Raw genomic sequence first — 19,921 nt, forward strand, 5'->3', positions numbered from 1 at the left:
GGGGATGGTGCCTTCTCTACAGGGTGAGGTCGGGTTCATCCCAGCAGTTCTTGGTTTCCTTGAGGCCTCTGCCTGCTTAGCCTCTGCACTTTGCTGACCTTCCCTAGAACTCCCTGGCTCCCTGATGCCTTCACAGCCTCCTGCTCTGCTGGGTGCTAGGGGCAGGCCTGGAGGTATGTGCTGAGGCAGAGGAGCAATGGGAGAGGAGAGGAGAGGAGACATGCTTCATGCAGTAGTTGCAGGAAGGAGACCCCCCACCCCCAGTCTGGCAGCCCCCACGGAGGAAGTGCTCTGGGGAGGCCACAGGATACAGCTTCTGAGGGTCCTGGGTGCCACTGATCCTCTGCACAGCCTCGGCCCAGAGTTTGATTAGCTGGGCCTGGCTCTCCTGGTTACCCAACAGGCCGGCTGGCCAGGGGCCAGGCTGCAGTGGGGAGGCTCCCTGGCACCTCCTCTTGCTTTCACTCCCAGCTGGTAAACAGCAGAGCAGGAGCCAGACATGCCTCAGCCTCGTGACTGCAGCCCACTCCCCCCAACGTGGTGCACGTGGCACCTGGCGTGGAGAGGCGGGTAGCTGTCCCCTCCTGGGCCTGCCTTCCCATCTCGCCATCCTCCACTCATGCCCCACCCTGGAGCTTCACGCTCAGCTCCTAGCGGCACCTCCATTCCCAGGTGGCTCCCAGAGTCTCCGAGGGCTGCAGCTTACAGGACAGAGGTTAGAAGTAGAGAAGGACTTTCCAGCTCCCAGGATGGTTGACAAGGGGGTAGGGAGTGAGGAAGAGTGAAGTGGAAACTTTTGGGGACCTTCTCGTACCGAGAGTCTGAGGGCGTGTGTCTGTGTCTCTGAGACTCTGATTATCCTCATGTCCTTTTGGTAAATGCATGGCCCACGCATCTGTGTACACTTCTCTGCACAGAACAGGATGTTGGTCTGTTTTGGGGTGCAGCCCCTTGGGCAGGCTTCAGTAAGCAAAGCTCTCTGAAGAACCCCCAGGCAGATCAGTGGAGCCAGTGAGAGGCAGGGGCCAGGGGCACTGGGAGTGCTGCTCTGCCAGCCCCTCCCCACCCACAGTTGGCTTTGCGTCCACTCAGGACCCTCTCTCTGTGTTTCCCTCTGCCAACCCCCCATGCCTGAGGCTCTTCTGTTTTCTGTGCTTCATCTCTCTCTTTTCTTTTCTTTAAGCCTCCTTTCCTTTCTGACTCTGGGTCTCTCAGGATCCTTCCTGATCTCCCAAGCATGGGCACAGAGCAGAGGCCATGCAGAGCGCCTGGCAATGGGCACTTGGCCCTGGCATGGTGCCAGGCAGCCCTGCCTGCCCCAGATACCACGGGTCTGGTTGCCTCTCTCAGCCCCGCCGCTTCGGGTCACTGTGTAAGGTGGGGGAGGAAGTGACTGGTGGTTGGGAAGACAGGGTCCTCCTAGACCTAAGCTAGTTACACACTTCCTGGACATTTCTACCCCTTCCTTGCCCTAAGCATGGATGTCTGGTGTTCTTTCTCCCTGGGGCAAGAAGGTAATTCACCCTTTTGGGAAGTCCCCTCGTGCCTACCCTTCCTCTCTTCTGCTCCAATCACAGCCCCCTTTCTGGAGGAATCCAGAATGCCTCTTCTTTCAGAGCAGGGCATTGGTTATTTCCTCCTCACATTTTTATGCAAGGAAGAGGCTGATAGGGATCAGAGAATCATTTCACCCGCCACGTGCCCAAGTTCCCTTATCAGGGGAATCTGAAAGTGAGGGGCAAGCAGCCTAGAGGGGGTGGAGGGTGGTGGTGGCGGCTTGGAACTGGGGAACAGTCACCAACTTCTCTTTCCCTTCTTCCCCACCCCTAAACCACAGAAACCACTTAAAGCTCAGGGCAGGCCTGCCCTCCTGGGGGGGCCTGGGGTGGAAAGGTGGAAAGTACGGGGACCTGGGCAGTCTGCATGCCACATACTACCTCAGCTCCATCCTTCGAGGCCCACCCCTCTGGCAAGCCTGACCCAGAGATTAGGAACAGTTTCCTTTAGGTCCTCCCTAAGAGGTCCATGCCTGGGGAGAACTCAACGCACTGGAGTGACTCGGGAAGGGGGCCCAGGCCCCTCAACCATGAAAGAAAAGACATCCCACTTCTATAAACACCTCAGTCACCAGCTCTCCCCTTTCCTGTCACAAAGGCCACTGTAGGTGGAGGGACAGTAGAAATGTGGCCCTAGTTCCTGGCCCTGAACGTTCCATGTCCCCCTGCCTGTCAGTTAGCATTTGTGGTCATTTAGGCTTGGATGCAGCAAGGAGCATTGAAAAGCAGGAGCTCTGATTTTTGGAGCCAAAAGACAGATAAGAATGCAGCCTACTATTATCAGGCCTCAATTACCACATCATTAAAAGGGGGACAATAGGTTCAGGATGGGGGACACAGGGACACCCATGGCTGATTCACGTCAATGTATGGCAAAACCACTACAATATTATAAAGTAATTAGCCTCCAATTAAAATAAATAAGTTAATTAAAAAAAATAAAAGGAGGACAATAATATCAGTCCAGACTTGTGTCTGAACATACTTTGAGGCCAGAGCAGTCTGCACACTGGAGGGAGTCTTCGGATCTTAGTGGCCCCAGGGCATGCTTTTGTGGCTTTAGCTCGCCAGGAAGTTCCTCCTGAGACTCTGTGGTCCCCAGGGTGTGGGGAGGGGAAGGTTGCCACTGTGGACGTTGAGTGAACTGCTCCTGACTGGAATGGACTTGAATTCTCACCTCTCAGGCACCTCTGAGCAGCAGTAGGAGGTGAGGAGGAAGCCACAGTCCTGAAATTTCCCTGCAGCCAGGGCTGCTCCTCAGGCAGGTTTACTTAACCTCTCCGATCTATCTGCTCGGTCAAATAGGAACAGAACCCACCTTTCTGAGTGGTTGCAATGATTAACTGGCATAATGAGTAAAATACAGGACCTACGGGTACAAAGTACTGTGGTTAAAAAGAAATGTTTCAGTCTCTCTCTCTCTTTCCATTCCTCCCTTCTTCTCTCTGTCTGACTTCCTTCCTTTGCCCCTTTCCTGCTTCAATTTTCTCTAAAACAGATTACCAAGTAACATTTTTACATTTTGCTTATTCATTTTGTAACTTGTCTGATTCCCATTTCTGTTTTTTTTCAGTGTTTATTTATTAATTGGAGTATGATTGCTTTCAATATTGAGTTGGTTTCTGCCATACATCAACATGAATCAGCCATAGGTATACATATGTCCCCTCTCTCTTGAACCTCCCTCCCACCCCTCTAGGTTGTCACAGAGCTCCAGGTTGAGCCCTCTGTGTCATATAGCAACTACCCATTAGCTAGCTATTTTACATGTGGTAATGTATATGTTTCAGTGCTACCCTCTCAATTCATCCCACCCTCTCCTTTCCTTCCCTGTGTCCACAAGCTTGTCCTTTATGCTGTGTCTCTATTGTGCCTGCATGCTAAGTCACTTCAATTGCGTTAGACTCTTTGTTACGCTATGGACTGTAGCCCCCAAGGCTCCTCTGTCCAAGGGATTCTCTAGAGTTCTTTACCACTAGCTCCACCTGCGAAGCCCTGAGTCTCTATTGCTGCCCTGCAAATAAGTCCATCGCTACCATTTTTCCAGATTCCATATATATGTGTTGATATCAATATTTATCTTTCTGTTTTGGACTGACTCCATTCTGTGTAACAGCTCCCGTTTCTGTTCTGATCACTGCTGTATCCAAAGCCCAGCACCTGCCATGTGTGTATGTGCTAAGTTGCTCAGTCGTGTCTGACTCTGTGCGACCCCATGGACTGCAGCACACCAGGCTTCCCTGTCCATCACCAACTCCCGGAGCCTACTCAAACTCATGTCCATTGTATCGGTGATGCCATCCAACCATCTCATCCTCTGTCGTCCCCTTCTCCTCCCATCACTTCATGGCAAATAGAAGGGAAACAATAGTAACAGTGACAGACTTTATTTTCTTGGGCTCCAAAATCACTGCAGATGGTGACTGCAACCATGAAATTAAAAGACACTTGCTCCTTGGAAGAAAAGCTATGACCAACCTAGACAGCATATTAAAAAGCAGAGACATTACTTTGCCAACAAAGGTCTAGTCAAAACTAAACTCTGGACTTTCCAGTAGTGAGAGTTGGATGTGAGAGTTGGATCATAAAGAAGGCTGATCACTGAAGAACTGATGTTTTTGAACTGTGGTGTTGGAGAAGACTCTTGAGAGTCCCTTGGACTGCAAGGAGATTAAATCAGTCAATCCTAAAGGAAATCCTGAATAGTCCTGAATATTCATTGGAAGGATTGATGCTGAGGCTGAAGCTCCAATACTTTGGCCACATGATGGGAAGAAATGACTCATTGGAAAAGACCCTGATCCTGGGAAAGATTGAAGGCAGGAGGAGAAGGAGAGAACAGAGGATGAGATGGTCAGATGGCATCACCAGCTCGATGGACATGAATTTGAGCAGGCTCCGGAGTTGGTGATGGACAGGGAAACCTGGCGTGCTGCAGTCCTTGGGGTCAAAAAGAGTTGGACACGACTGAGTGACTGAACTCAATGGACCAGATGCCATGATCTTCTTTTTTTGAATGTTGAGTTTTAAGCCAGCTTTATCACTCTCCTCTTTCACTTGCACCAAGAGGCTATTTTCTCTTATGGCTTTCTGCCATAAGATGGTGTCATCTGCAATGAATATTAAGGGTTGATTTCCTGTAGGATTGATTGGTTTGATCTTGCTGTCCAAGGGACTCTCAAAAGAGTCTTCTCCAGCACCACTATAGTGAGGTGACTGAGAGCTCAGACTCTAAGGCCAGACTGTGGTTTAAATCCTAGTTCTATCCCTCACTGGATTAGTAAAACTTGAGGTCACACTGGATAACAATATTAACAATAGTACTTAACTCTCATGGGAGTTGCTTACAAGTTGTTGGATAAGATTCCTTGCATGCTGCTGCTGCTGCTGCTAAGTTGCTTCAGTCGTGTCCGACTCTGTGCGATCCCATAGACAGCAGCCCAGCAGGCACCTCTGTTCACAGGATTCTTCAGGCAAGAATACTGGAGTGGGTTGCCATTTCATGGCGATCATATTTTTTGTAGCTGTTAGTGCTTAATATTAGTTGATCAATGCTACCACCTGGTGGACATCTGGAGCAGGATTTTCCCTGGCCTGGGGGATTGGCGAGGGACCTAATCAGGGGAGGGAGAAAGAATGGAGGAGCATGGGGTGTGTGTGTGTGTGTGTGTGTGTGTGTGTGTGTGTAATGCTAGCATTATATATGCTGAGGTTTATATAGGTAACGAAGGCTTGGCCCTGGTTATGGGCACTTGGCAAAGTGAGAAATGGCCCAAGGGGGTGGGAAAAACAAGCTGGGTTGGCACGGTGTCTCCCTCCCTCCCTCCCTCCCTCTCCTCCTCCCTGTTTTCCTTTTCCAAGCCTGCCCCGAGCCAAGAGGAACCAGCTTCAGAGAAGGAGGGGTGAGAGAGAAGAAGGTCACTGCTGACGTCAGGGACATTCAGGTAGGAGGTAAATACACTGTGACCTACACGTATCCATCTTCCACATTCTGCCCCTACTCACCTGGGTAGCCTTTTCTGAGCATCCATGAGAATAGCTCTCACAGTCCGGTGGGACCCCCTCTGCCCCCAGGACCTCAATCCCTGTGACCTTATATCTTGGTCTTTCAGCACTCAAGTGCGGCTTTACTCCCCAGGGAGGCCTAGGTATGGCAGGAGCAGGCAGGAGAGAGGATCCCTAAAGGCATAGTTTGCTAGTCTGACATCCTCTGACTCACTCCCAAGACCCAGAAATTTCATCTCTCTCTTCAGATCAGATGTGGGTGTGAGTGGGGTGCTAGATGGGTGGGGAGTGTTGATTTCCCCTGTGCACCCCTCAGGAACCCCCAGGGGAAGGAAAGTTATGCGGGCTTCAGTCACAGAGCTTTTCAGTGATTGGAGGGCCCCCTGAAGGGATAGGGGCCTTGTTGAGCAGGGACTTCGGACCCACTCAGGTCAGACCTAGTGAACTAGTGTCTGAGTCTCTCAGGAACAGAGCTCAGGATTCTTTCCCTGTGTTTAACAAGCTCATCCAGCATTTCTGATGTCTGGTAATTGTGATACTCAAATTCAAGTTTGAGAACCACTTCTTAAGGTCTGCTCCAAATCAGAAAACCTGAATGAACTTCCTCCATCCCTTGTAGGGCCAGGGCAGAGGGAGGAGGGCAGGCTGCAGATCTGACAGCGCAAAGTGCAAACAAGGGGAGACAGATATTTTATTTGCAAAAATAAATACATGCTGGGCAGATGGAAAGAATGGAGACTGTAGACCCGGTGGAGCCCTCCTGAGGAAGAGACCGTCTCTCAGGCTACAGGCTGAGATGGGCAGGCACCAGGGAAGCCCCGGGACCTAGCCCAGCACCCAAGGGCGGCAGCAGGGCAATCAGGGGCGTCTCACACTCCCCCAGCAGCACGTCCCTGCGGAATCCTGCGCCCCTGTCCAGCACCTTGGCCCTCAGACTGTGGGCGGCCAGGTCTGGCGGGCCGAGCCCATCGAAGAAAAAGTCCTCATTGAAGATGGGGTTGGTGCTGCATTTGACCACTCGGCTTCGCTGGCCCCGCGGCCGGGCGCGCGGCCGCAGCCTCAGCACCACGCAGCAGCCGCCCCCGCCGCTCCCGGGGCCGGCCCGCGACCGCGGCAGGCCCTCAGCGCTCACCAGGCGCAGCCGCAGCCGCCCGGGCCCGGCCGGGTACTCGGCGGAGAGCCGCAGCTGCCCTCCCCGGGGCTCGAGGTGCAGCACGCTCTCCTGGGTCGGCCGCAGTTGGCAGCACAAGAAGTCGAGGTGGAAGAGGGGAGGCGTGGGCGGTCCCGCGCGGCGCGAGGCGTGTGGGCTACTGCCCGCCGAGCTCGCCTGCACCCGGGACAGCGAGCGCGGCCGGGGCCGGTCAGGGCCTGGCCGCGGCGAGCCGAAGGGCGACGAATCCGGCGACGAGGCCGTGTCGCTGTCGGGGGCCTGGCAGAGGCGCAGGTCCGGGGCGGAGACGTGCAGCCGGGACGGCGTAGGGGGCAGCCCGCCGGCGGGGGTGGGCGGTGGCCAGTGGAACAGGGACTCGCGCCGGCGCGTGTGCGGGCTCTCGGGCAGGAAGGCCCAGCCTTCGCGGCCCGCCAGGTGTGGCAGCGAACAGGTCGCGGGGAGGCCGCGCCCGCCGCTGTGGGGCAGCGCGCCACCTGGGTCCCGGAGCCGCGGCGGGATAAAGAACTGTGGGATGCGATCCGGAGTGAGGACGTTGGGGCAGGGGTGAGCCAGCGGGCACGGGGTGCGGCGCTTAGGAAACAAACTGGAGGGCGCCCATTGGGCCCTGGGCTCCGCGGCCCCTGCCCTGTAGCCAGCTTTCTCCAAGAGCCACATGAGGCGGCGGCGGTGGTGGTGGAGTGCTGAAAGTCCGAATTCCACGAGGCCGAGAGGATCCGAGTCCAGCGTGGAGGCTTGGGCAAGGAAAGAAGGGGAGCCCAAGGTGAATGATGCTGCAAACGTACACCGGGTGAGCTGCTGCCGCTCCCTTCTTTGGGGGCCCAACCGGCGCACTAGGCCCTTTTTGAGCGGCAAAAACAAAGGGCGACAAAGTCTGGGGGTCCGGAGAGAAATGGAGTCCAGGGCTAGACAGTCAGGCCTCGGACATACGAGTACACAGAGTCCCCCACTGCTTTCACTGGTACTAAAGATGTACACCCACTTCAGAGTGAGAAGGCCTAACGCACCCACTGGAACCCTAGACTCCTATTAGAAGAATCGAGTTAACACCACGTTATCAAAAGGTCTGTAGTCTCAAACACTGACCCAGAGCTGAAACTCCCTCATATTCACTCTCCTCCTCAAGAGACACCGCGGCCCTAGGGGAGGGGGGAGGGGGGATGTTACCCCCTTCTCCCATGCCCATTCCGGAACACTGAGGCTCTCCTCCAGGGTCTGATCTGGCGCCGCTTGGGACTCCCTCCACTCCCCTCCCCACCCCCACCCCTTGGCTCCCGTTCCTTGCTGCTGCGCAAGTTTCTGCAGGTTGAGCCATCCTTCGTCCCTCGCCCCACTTGTATCCTCTTGCTCCTCCCTCGCCTTCCGGGGTCGTTCCAGGCCAGAAACAACCTGCCTGCACATCTGACTGCTGCCCCGAGAGCACCCGCGGCCTGCTCAAGAAGAGCACCTCTTGGGGGCACAGGATGCCACCCCCGACTTAAGCCCTGGCTGTCCGGCTCCCTACCTCCCAGTCCTACCGCATCCCGAGTCTGCAGCGGACCAAGTAGTTGGGCTGCCCCTCCCACTCTCCACTCCTTTTCTCCCTAGGAAACCGCTGAGCACAAAGACAGCATTGATTCTCCGTCACCTTCTGACCTGATTCCGGGAGGCCCTCCGCAGCGCGCTTACCGCCCGGCTCACCGCACTCCCAGGGAGCGCGATGTTCTGACTTTCTGTCTGAGAGTCTGAGCTCCAAAGCAGTGGGCTCGGCCTGGCGCCCAGAGTTCAGGCCTCATCTGTGGGCCGCCTCTGGGTCCTGGCGTCGGACCAGGAGCCGTTCGAAGCCGGGAGGGGAACAACTTCCTCTCCAGCTTGCTCCCCCAGCCCAGTCCTGGGAGGAGCTGGCAGGGGCCTCCGTTGTCTACGTACGACCTCTTTTCCTGGATAAACACAGCTCTGTCTTTGAGTCCATCAGCCCGGCCTTCTTAACTCTTTCCTTCAGGTTTCTAGCAGCAAGCCAGCCCTGTGCCCTGGGGCCTTCTCTGCTGGGAGTTGGGGAGGGCTGCTGTGAAAAGGGAGACAGCCATTCGTTTGCAGTGGCCTCCATCCCTTAATGCTACCCGGGCACCACCCAACCCTCCTAGGTGAAACCTACAGCCCTGACCACACAAACGGTAACTTCTGCAAAGCCCTCCCTGCTGGAATCCTGCCTTGGCCCCCATTGTTTAGTTCTGGAAACATCCCAGTTGCTCCCAAACACAGTGACTGCAGTGACTGGTTCTTTGAATTACACTGGACCAGGGAAAAGTGACCAAGCTGGAAATATCTGGACATAGAGACACTGAGGACAGAGCTGTTTCCATCAGTGAGCAGAGGTCAGGCTTGTCAGATGTGTGTTAAACTGTAAACATAGTGTCTCCCCCTTCCTTCCTGTCCTTGAAGGCAGATTCTAGGAAACACAGGCCACCACTGGCAAGATGAGACCATCAGCTGTACTTCAGGAACACTCACCATCCTTCATTCCCGCCTTAGGACATTCATCTTCGAGGACCACTTCCCCTTCACCCTTCAGATCTGGAGGTCCTCACTGACATTCTCCCATTGAAATTAGGATGTTCTGTTGTCTGCTTTCATAGTGCCCCATACTTCTCCCTTAGGGCCCTGTTCAGTTTCTTTTTTTGTGTGTGTGATTTATTTCTGTGACTGTTTAATATCCTCTTCCCTTAGTAGACTGTAAGCATCACAAAGACAGTGCTTAGAACAAGTCAGATGCTCAGTCAGAATTGTGAATGAATGAATGATATTAAGCAGGTGGCTCAGCCAGTAAAGAATCTGCCTGCGATGCGGGAGACCCGGGTTCCATCCCTGGGTCAGGAAGATTCTCTGGAGAAGGGAAAGGCTACCCACCCCAGTATTCTTGCCTGGAGAATTCCATGGACAGAGGAGCCTGGCGGGCTACAGTCCATGGGGTCTCAAAGAGTCAGTCACAACTGAGTGACTAACATTTTCACTTCAAGCAGAATTGTATCTGAATTAGTTCATTTATCCCTTCATTGTGTTAAATGCTGGGGATACATAGAAGGGGGAAGCAGACAGACGATAAGGACAGCAACAAGGCAAATTGTGAAATTCAGGAAATGAACAAGATTATTATTTTGACATCTGATACTTAAGAGTCTTCAGGGAGCAAAAGTTTCCTTTATGGAGATGACTGGCAGCACCCAGACCCTTCAATCCAAAGGCTTCTGACTTAGCTCAGCCTTGGTGTCGTTTCTGGGGACAGTGGTCTGTGTGGAATGCTGCAGCCAAGAACTCGCAGCTGTGGCATCAGTCAGGCTGGGGATTTGAGCCCTGGGACTTACTAAATGTATGACCTCTGGCATGTAACTTAATCTCTCAGGAGTTCTTCTTTCCCATCTGAAAAACGGAGAGAAAATATCTAAACTTCAGAGTTAGCATGAAGGTTAAGATCATACATAGAGGTTTTCCTGGTGGTCCAGTGGTTAAGAATCCACTGGCCAATTTAGGGGACACGGATTCCATCCCTGGTCCGGGAAGAGCCCACAATCTGAGGGGTAGCTAAGCCCATGTGCCACAATTACTGAACCCTTGTGTTGTAACTACTGAAGCCCATGCACTTAGAGCCTGTGCTCTGCAACAGGAGAAGCCACTGCCATGAGAAGCCCCGCAGTGCAACTAGTAGCCCGCATTTACTGCAACTAGAGAAAGTTCATGCATAGCAACGAAGACCCAGGGAATTAAACAGAAATTAAAAAAAAAAAAACAAAAACAAACAAACAAAAAAAACCCTAAAACTAAAAGAGTGAAAATGATCATACTTGGGTATCAGTTAGACTGACTTCTGCTACAAGCACATGAAAACAGAAACCCCAATTCAATCTTACTTGACAATAAGGACATTTTTGTCTTCTGTGATAAGTTCAGAGGAAGGGTAGGATTCAGGGAAGTTTGATTCTTTAGTTTCATTCATCCATCCATCCATAGTTATTGACTACCTACCACATGCCAGGCACTGTGTACTAGACTCTGAGGATATAGCAGAGAACAGAGAAATCTTCTGGCCAAATGGAATTTATACTTTCGTGGGAGAAGAAAAACCATAGACAAAAATGAATCAGTAAAAAATACAGCTTGTCAGATGAAAATCAGTGTCGGGGAGAAAATTAAAGTAGGGGAGGATCATAGAGGGTGTCAGGAGAGCATACAATTTTAAATAGTGGGGTCAAGGATGGCCGTCTTGAGAATGTAACATTTCAGTAATGATATGAAGGAAGGAGAAAGGAAAGCATTCTAAGCAGAAGGAATTGAAATGCAAAGTCCCTGCAGCAGAAGCATGCCTGGAGTGTTTAAGGGGGCAGAGTCCAGTGTAGCTGGAACAGAATGAATGATGGGAAGATGACCTTAGAGAGATAGTAAGGTCAGAATCTTATGGGGCTTGAAGCCACTGTAACAGTTTTAGCTTTTCCTTGTGGTGAGCTAAGGAGTGATACCACTTGACTTATGCATTAAAAAGGTTGCTCTAGCAGCTGTGTTGAGAGTAGAATGAGAGGGATAAGGGCATAAGTAGGGAAAACAGATAAAAGAATATTGAAATAATCTTTGCACAAGATGATTGGGGCGTGGATCAGCATTGTAGTAGTCAGTTTCTGGCTACATTCTGAAGATAGAATCAACAGGATTTCATGATGGATCCATCCTTATCTAAAGAGAATTATCCAAGGTTTTTGGCTCTAACAGTTGGAAGAATGGAGTTGCCATTTGCTGAGGGGGAAAATACGAGGAGCTCAATTTTAGATCTGAAGCTGAAGCTCCAATACTGTGGCCACCTGATGTGAAGGGCTGACTCATTAGAAAAGACCCTGGTTCTGGGAAAGATTGAAGGCAGGAGGAGAAGGGATGATAGAGGACGAGATGGTTGGATGGGATTACTGACTCACTGGACATGAGCATGAGCAAGCTCCGGGAGATGGTGAAGGACAGGGGAGCCTGGTGTGCTGCAGTCCATGGGGATGCAAAGAGTCAAACACAACCGAGCGACTGAGCAACAATTTTAGATCAGTTAAACTTGAGCTGTCTGTTAGACATCTAAATGGAGATACTGACTAGAGGGATGGAATTGGGTGGGAGGTAGGAGGGAGGTTCAAGAGGGAGGGGACATATGTATGTTGCTGCTGCTGCTAAGTTGCTTCAGTTGTGTCCAACTCCGTGTGACCCCATAGATGGCAGCCCACCAGGCTACCCCGTCCCTGGGATTCTCCAGGCAAGAACACTGGAGTGGGTTGCCATTTCCTTCTCCAATGCATGAAAGTGAAAAGTGAAAGTGAAGTCGCTCAGTCGTGTCCGACCCTCAGCGACCCCATGGACTGCAGCCTTCCAGGCTCCTTCGTCCGTGGGATTTTCTAGGCAAGAGTACTGGAGTGGGGTGCCATTGCCTTCTCCGGGACATACGTATAGCTATGGCTGATTCATGTTGATGTATGGCAGAAAACAACACAATATTATAAAGCAATTATCCTTCAGTTAAGAATAAATAATTAAAAAAATGGAGATGTTGAGTAAGCAGGTAGATGTGTGAATCCAGAGCTTAAGGAGAGGCCCAGACTGGAAGTATAAATGTGGGCACCGAGAGAAATGTAAATGGAATTTAAAGTCAGAAGACTTGATAAACTGTAGGTAGAAAAGAAAAGCCATCCAACAACTGAGTCCCAGATGCCCCAGCAGAGTGGGAGAGGAGGAGGATGGTAAAGAATCTGCCTGCAGTGCAGGAGATCCAGGTTCGATCCCTGGGTCAGTAAGATCCCCTGAAGAAGGGAATGGCAACCCACTCCAGTATTCTTGCCTGGAGAATTCCGTGGACAGAGGAGCCTGGTAGGCTACAGTTCACGGGGTCGAAAAGAGCTGGACGCGACTGAGCAACTAACAGTAACTTAGGATAGTGATCATGACTTTCAAGTGAGACTGGGCAGGAAGGTTGTGTAGGTTTTCTCCAGCTGTGCTCAGCTGTGCTGTGTGCAGGGGGGAAATGGGCAGAGATTTGGATTTAGCCAGTATTGTGCTCAATCTCTGACTGTTCATTTTCCTCCTTCCTCTTGCCTTCCGTTTTCTCTTCTTGGTAGATATTAAATTAAGGGGGCATGCAAGGTTATACACTAGCTAGGCTGTACACCAGTGGGACTGTAAACTGACCGTAGACAATCCACAATCTGACTGTATTAGTCTGGGTCTGGTAAGGAAGACAGTCTTCTCTCTGGTGTCTCAGACAATAAAGAATCTGCCTGCAATGCAGGAGACCTGGGTTCGACCCCTAGGTCAGGAAGATCCCCTGGAGAAGGAAATGGCTACACACTCCAGTATTCTTGCCTGGAGAATTCCATGGTCAGAGGAGCCTGGCAGGCTACAGTCCATGGGGTTGCAAGCAGCTGTTAGGTGGTTCAACAGAGGGCATTTATCACAGGGAACCTGTCACCAAGGTGGTGGAAAAATAAAAATGGCAAAATAGGAAGGTGAGGGCTGTCTAGCAGGATCTGTAATCATGGACCTACAAAACTACTCGTAGGATCTACGCCACTACTTGAGTTGCCTCTCAAAACAGAAAAGGGTGAGAAATACCCTTACATCTCCCGACTTCCCGCTTTCCAGTCTGCCACCAGAGCCTTTCAAAGCCGATGACAAAGGAGACTGGGAAATGTAGATTGCAGGCACTGGGCCTCTGCAGTCCGAGCAGAGTAGGACGAGGGTGGGGATCTGAGAGCACTCACTCAAATAACTGGCACATCAGGGAGCTGAAAGCTGACTTAATTAGAACAATAAGACATCAGACCTGGAACTTGGAGGTCACCTCATCTACTCTTTCATTTTTATAGAGCAGGAAACAGACCCCAAAAGAAATGATGTGCCAGAGAGTAGCAGAGATGAGACTAGAACCCAGATCTTCTATCTTAAAGAACCTCTGTTCTTTCTTGTACTCCAGGGGTCTTCATTATTAAGCAGAGCTTCTTCGTTGAATGAGGACCCACAGGGTGGCTTCCCCCCCTCCCAGCACCATTGCTGCCACTCAAGAACTTTATAGGTGACCTGGGACTTTGACCTCCTTTTTCTTGCCAGTGCCACTGTAGAAGGACACTTAGAGGACTGGGCAGTACAGAGTGCTTTCCTGGGTTCAAGCCAGAAGAAGAGACACAGAGGGGAGAGACTTTTCCTTCAGGTCAGCAGACGACTACAAGACTCCCTGGGCTTTCGGGTTAAATTGTCCCTTGTCCTTGAGCAGTGGCCTCAGGCAGCATAACTTGGCCACCCGCACCCACTGCAGGTACTGGCAGGTGATAGGACTGGTGATACACTGTGTCTTGCAGCTCTGGCTCCTCACCCAGGACCCTTGATGATGACCTAACTCTCTGATCTTAGTTTCAGGAAGACCTTAGGGGGAGCTGATATGAGCTATTGATAGCCCTTGCTTTCGGAACTGGTTAGTCTTATAACTGCTTTATTCACTCTTTGGTTTCTCTTGGCCCTTGATTCAGATATTTGGAGGACACATATCCTTTGCTTCAAGCAAAATAAGCTCCCACATTTGCCTGGATGGCCTGTTGGATTCCACCCCATCTACCTGAGTAGTAGTTGCATTCCAGATGAACGCACTACACATGGAATTGGCTTTTAAAGTGTGGAGGTGGCACCTCCCCTTGTTTCTGCCTAGAAAGCTGCAATACTTCACCCTCTGTGAGAAGAGAGATATCTGTTGATGCTCTCAATGCTAGAGAAGCATTCCAGCAGCTGGCGATCTTGTTTCCATTCTGGAGATCCCTGCCTGCCCCCCAGGCCTTTTCCCATCAAGGCTGTCACTCCCAGCCTGTCTGTGGGTCTTGCCTGAGACCCTCCTCCTTCTGTATGTTTTGCAGCTTATGCTTGTTTTCTGCTAGAAACTGGCCCCAGTGGAGAAGTGACAGGGTGTATCGAACCTCTGCCATCCTCAGCACTTGTCTTCCAAAGTCATCCTGAGTGTTGACATCCAGTTGCCAACTGAGAAAAGAAAGAAGCAAGTTATATTTGAGTTTTCAAATACAACTGTTTTGGTTTTCTTCCTTTTCTTGACTGTATGGGAAAGATGGAATATATTTCTTCTCTTGGAAGTGTTTAAATGACACAAAGACAGAAACATAGATCAATGGAACAAAATAGAAAGCCCAGAGATAAATCCACGCACCTATGGACACCTTATTTTTGACAAAGGAGGCAAGAATATACAATGGAGAAAAGACAATCTCTTTAACAAGTGGTGCTGGGAAAACTGGTCAACCACTTGTAAAAGAATGAAACTAGAACAGTTTCTAACACCATACACAAAAATAAAATCAAAATGGATTAAAGATCTAAACATAAGACCAGAAACTATAAAGCTCCTAGAGGAGAACATAGGCAAAAAACTCTCCGACATAAATCATGGCAGGATCCTCTATGACCCACCTCCCAGAATATTGGAAATAAAAGCAAAAATAAACAAATGGAACCTAATTAAAATTAAAAGCTTCTGCACAACAAAGGAAACGATAAACAAAGTGATAAGACAGCCCTCAGAATGCGAGAAAATGATAGCAAATGAAGCAACTGACAAAGGGTTAATCTCAAAAATATACAAGCAACTCCTGCAGCTCAATTCCAGAAAAATAAACGACCCATTCAAAAAGTGGGCCAAAGAACTAAACAGACATTTCTCCAAAGAAGACATACAGATGGCTAACAAACACATGAAAAGATGCTCAACATCACTCATTATCAGAGAAATGCAAATCAAAACCACAATGAAGTACCATTTCACGCCAGTCAGAATGGCTGCTATCCAAAAGTCTGCAAGCAATAAATGTTGGAGAGGGTGTGGAGAAAAGGGAACCCTCTTACACTGTTGGTGGGAATGCAAACTAGTATAGCCACTATGGAGAACAGTGTGAAGATTCCTTGAAAAACTGGAAATAGAACTGCCTTATGACCCAGCAATCCCACTGCTGGGCATACACACCAAGGAAACCAGAATTGAAAGAGACAGTGTACCCCAATGTTCATTGCAGCACTGTTTATAATTGCCAGGACATGGAAGCAACCTAGAGGTCCATCAGCAGACGAATGGGTAAGAAAGCTGTGGTATATATACACAATGGAGTATTACTCAGTCATTAAAAAGAATACATTTGAATCAGTTCCAAGGAGGTGGATGAAACTGGAGCCTATTATACAGAGTGAAGTAAGCCAGAAAGAGAAACACCAATACAGTATACTAACGCATATATATGGAATTTTGAAAGATGGTAATGAGAATCCTGTATGCTAGACAGCAAGAGACACAGATGTATAGAACAGTCTTTTGGACTCTGTGGGAGAGGGCGAGGGTGGGATGATTTGGGAGAATGGCATTGAAACATGTATATTATCATATGTGAAACGAATCCCCAGTCCAGGTTTCAATGCATGAGACAGGATGCTCGGGGCTGGTGCACTGGGATGACCCAGAGGGATGGTGTGGGGAGGGAGGTGGGAGGGGGGTTCAGGATGGGGAACACGTGTACACCTGTGGCGGATTAATGTTGATGTATGGCAAAACCAACACAATATTGTAAAGCAATTAGCCTCTAATTAAAATAAATAAATTTATATTAAAAAAATAAATAAATGAAGATTAGGCCCTAGATGGTTGGATGGCATCACTGACTCAATAGACATGAGTTTGGGTAAACTCTGGGAATTCGTGATGGACAGGAAGGCCTGGCATGCTGCAGTCCATGGGGTCGCAAAGAGTCAGACACAACTGAGTGATTGAACTGAACTGAACTGATCATAACGAAGGACAATAGGTTTTTGGTATACACTGATTTAGACTCTGGGTTTAATTGGTTTTCAAAGGCAACCGTGAAAGCACAAGAGAAAGGTGTTTTTTTGTTTTGTTTTATTGCTGTGACATGCAGCATGTCGGATCTTAGTTCCCCAACTGGGGATCAAATCCATGCCCCCTGCATTGGAAGTGCAGAGTCTTAACCACTGGGCCACTAGGGAAGTCCTTGAGAAAGGATTTTTATGTGAGTATGTTGGGGAGGGAATAGCTGCCACAAGGTTTCTGGCTGTGGCTTCTAGTAAATCTCCAGTTTTTGGAAGGCACTGGATCAAGTCCCTTCAAATCCATGTCAACTGATCTTTTGCTTGTCATTCAAGACTGATGACTTAGGAAGTATGTGGTCTAGTTACTAGAAAGAGAGCCTGATCCACCCACCACTGCTGAATTTGTGTCCAACTCTCTGACCCTGTTCCATGCCACAAAAACCTCGTTTTCTCTGAACCCCCTGAATTTGAATTCTTTACTTGGCAGGATGAGAGTTTGGACACAGACTCACCCTCCTCTGCTGATTCTCCTTTCAAACTGAGGCAGTGGTGGCTAGCTACTTACCAACCCCATTCCCCTTTCTTCCACAACATGGAGTTAGACCATATTTTCCAGCTAACCTTCCTTTCAGTTTGGCAGAGTCTTGTGACTGAGGAAACACAGTGAGGCTTGGTTCTGAAAACCTCCCTGTGATCCTCTCTTCTCTCATTTGGCAACTAGGCGTCAACCCAGGATGACTTTGGAAATTGCGTGTTGAAGATGACAGCTTTTGTCAGTCAGGTTACTGAATGACTGCTAAAAACCAAACACTAGACCTAACATGAATGAAAACCACAGTCTATTTACGAAAAGGGTTAGACTATGGAGATGCAAAGCTTTATCTGTTTCAGCATTTGGCATCACCATACCTAATAAAGGGTGTCCCAGGTGGCTCAGTGGTAAGGATCTGCCTGCCAATGCAGGAGACGGGGTTTTGATCCCTGGGTAGGAAAGACCCCCTGGAGAAGGAAATGGCAACCCACTCTAGTATTCTTGCCTGGGAAATCCCATGCACAGGGAAGCTTGGTAGGTTATAGTCCATGGGGTTGCAAAGAGTTGGACATGACTTATCGGAGAAATGTCAGTAACCTCAGATAGGCAAATGACACTGCTCTTATGGCAGAAAGCAAAGAGGAATTAAAGAGCCTCTTTTTTTTTTTTTTTAAAGAGCCTCTTGATGAAGGTGAAAGAGGAGAGTGAAAAAGCTGGCTTAAAACTCAGCATTCAAAAAACTAAGATCATGGCATCCAGTCCCATCACTTCATGGCAAATAGATGGGGAAACAATGGAAATAATGACCAACTTTATTTTCTTGGGCCCCAAGTCACTGTGGACAGTGACTACAGCCACGAAATTAAGACACTTGCTCCTTGAAAGAAAAGCAATGACAAAACTAGACAGCATATTAAAAACCAGAGACATTACTTTGTTGACAAAGGTCCATATAGTCAAAGCTATGGTTTTTCCAGTAGTCATGTATGGATGTGAGAGTTGGACTGTAAAGAAAGTTGAGTGCCAAGGAACTGATGCTTTTGATCTGTGGTGTTGGAGAAGACTCTTGAGATTCCTTTGGACTGCAAGGAGATCCAATCAGTCCATCCTAAAGGAAATCAACCCTGATATTCATTGGAAGAACTGATGCTGAAGCTCCAATATTTTAGCCACCTGATGTGAAGAGCTGACTCATTGGAAAAGACCCTGATGCTGGGAAAGATTGAAGGCAGGAGGAGAAGGGGATGACAGAAAGTGAGATAGTTGGATGGCATCACCGACTCAATGGACATGAGTTTGAGCAAACTCTGGGAGTTGGTGATGGACAGAGAAGCCTGGCGTGCTGCAGTCCATGCGGTCACAAAGAGTTGGACACTAATGAGCGACTGAATAATGACACAGCTGTTCTCACATCAAACCTTTCCTCCCTAGAAATGTGCACCAGCCATATCAGTCTTTTTCCTCCTTTACCATTGTTCTCACCTGATGTGTCTGCCATGGCCCCTTGGTTTTGCCGGCTGCTTCACACCTTTCTTTCACTCCAGGTTGGTGCCACTCCAGAGGCCTGCCTTTCACCAGTATCTGGGCCTTCAGCATGCCTTAGCCCCCATGTATTGGTCAATTTGTTTTCCTGATCCTCACTGTGGCTTATGCAAATCATTGCCCTTCCTCCAGACCTCTTTCTCCACTGGTGGCCTTGCCTCCTACCTCACTGAGAAAGTCAAGGTGCTCCTGTCAACTTCTAATCCTTCTCTGTTCCACCCTCCAACTCCTTCCTTCTGGTCTCAGAGTCATGTTGATGTTCTTCTGCCTCCACTTGTGTCCACTTCTGGACATCAGAGTTGTAGTAGTTGTGGCCCACAGGCTTAGTTGCCTCTCAGCACGTGGGATCTTCCAGGACTAGGGATCAAATCCATGTCCCCTGCATTGGCAGGTGGATTCTCGGTTAAGAATCCCTTGGACCTCCAGGAAAGTCCACCATTTGTGCTCTTGATCTAGCCCTAAGACCAGATGGCTATTCTGCGTGATGACACCTCTCTCCTCAATACACTTAAATCTCTTTCTTTAAATAACATAATAACATCAACAAAATTCCCAGAAAGACTCATCTCCATTCAGTTTGTCATTCCCATTCATTTTTTCATCTACCACAATCTAGATTTTGCTCCTATCTCCTGGCAAAAAAGACCACCACCTTCCTTACTGCCAAGTCCAAAGGCCTCTTTTTAATTCTTATCCGCTTTCTCTTTAGCATTTGATATTGCTGATCTAACGACGTTCCCACCTGTCCTATTCTTGGCCTCCTTAGTGGGTGTTTGATTCTCTGTCCCAGCTTTAAGCCTTAGTGTGGCCACATGTTCTGTCACTGACCCTTTTCCCTGTCCTTCCTTCCTCTTTCATCTTGTCGCTCTCATGCTCTCTGGCTCCTCCTCACTTTCATTCTGCATAATCTACTCCGTGGGATTCCAAGTCAGTTTTTATATCGATGACTTACAGATTGAGTCAGTATGTAATCAATTCTGAGTTCCAAATGATAATATCCAGGGCTCCTGCTGCTGCTCCCCCTATGGTGGAGGCTCCATGGGTACTTCAAGCTCAGTTCGTGAGAAGTTGACCTCAGTATCTCCCTCCACCTCACGCCTGCTCCCCTGTATGCCCAGTGATGCTGCCTGGAACCATCAAGCCAGAAACTGTACTCTTTGCAATATTTTCATATTTCATCTTCATTGCTTTGAACCATGTTAGGTCCTTACTATCTCTTGTTTGGAGCCCCACAGGGATCTCCTAACCAGTGCT

At 49.4% G+C, this 19,921-nt stretch overlaps 1 protein-coding gene across 2 annotated transcripts; it reads right to left on the bottom strand.

The window, feature by feature from the left end:
* Positions 1-6,234: 6,234 nt before the first annotated feature.
* C2CD4D (C2 calcium dependent domain containing 4D) lies at positions 6,235-10,771 on the bottom strand. 2 transcript variants are annotated; one of them, XM_086392729.1, is made up of 2 exons: positions 8,365-10,771; positions 6,235-7,463 (listed from the first exon to the last, which is right to left on the bottom strand). In XM_086392729.1, the coding sequence occupies exon 2, from the start codon at positions 7,384-7,386 to the stop codon at positions 6,346-6,348; it is 1,041 nt and encodes a 346-aa protein (XP_086248855.1). In that variant the 5' UTR covers positions 7,387-7,463; positions 8,365-10,771; the 3' UTR covers positions 6,235-6,345. The 2 variants fall into 2 exon arrangements, with proteins under 2 accessions (XP_086248855.1, XP_086248854.1); XM_086392728.1 differs by having other exon boundaries at positions 8,357-10,771.
* Positions 10,772-19,921: the final 9,150 nt, after the last annotated feature.

This window comes from Bos grunniens, chromosome 3 (genome assembly GCF_055505025.1).
Source record: "Bos grunniens cultivar Pamir isolate PY7600 chromosome 3, Bosgru_T2T1.0, whole genome shotgun sequence".
In the NCBI taxonomy this organism is placed as follows: Eukaryota; Metazoa; Chordata; class Mammalia; order Artiodactyla; family Bovidae; genus Bos; species Bos grunniens.

What these genes read in the sequence shown, in the direction of transcription:
- C2CD4D (XM_086392729.1), bottom strand. Translation starts at nt 7,386, where the DNA reads ATGTGGCTCTTGGAGAAAGCTGGCTACAGGGCAGGGGCCGCGGAGCCC.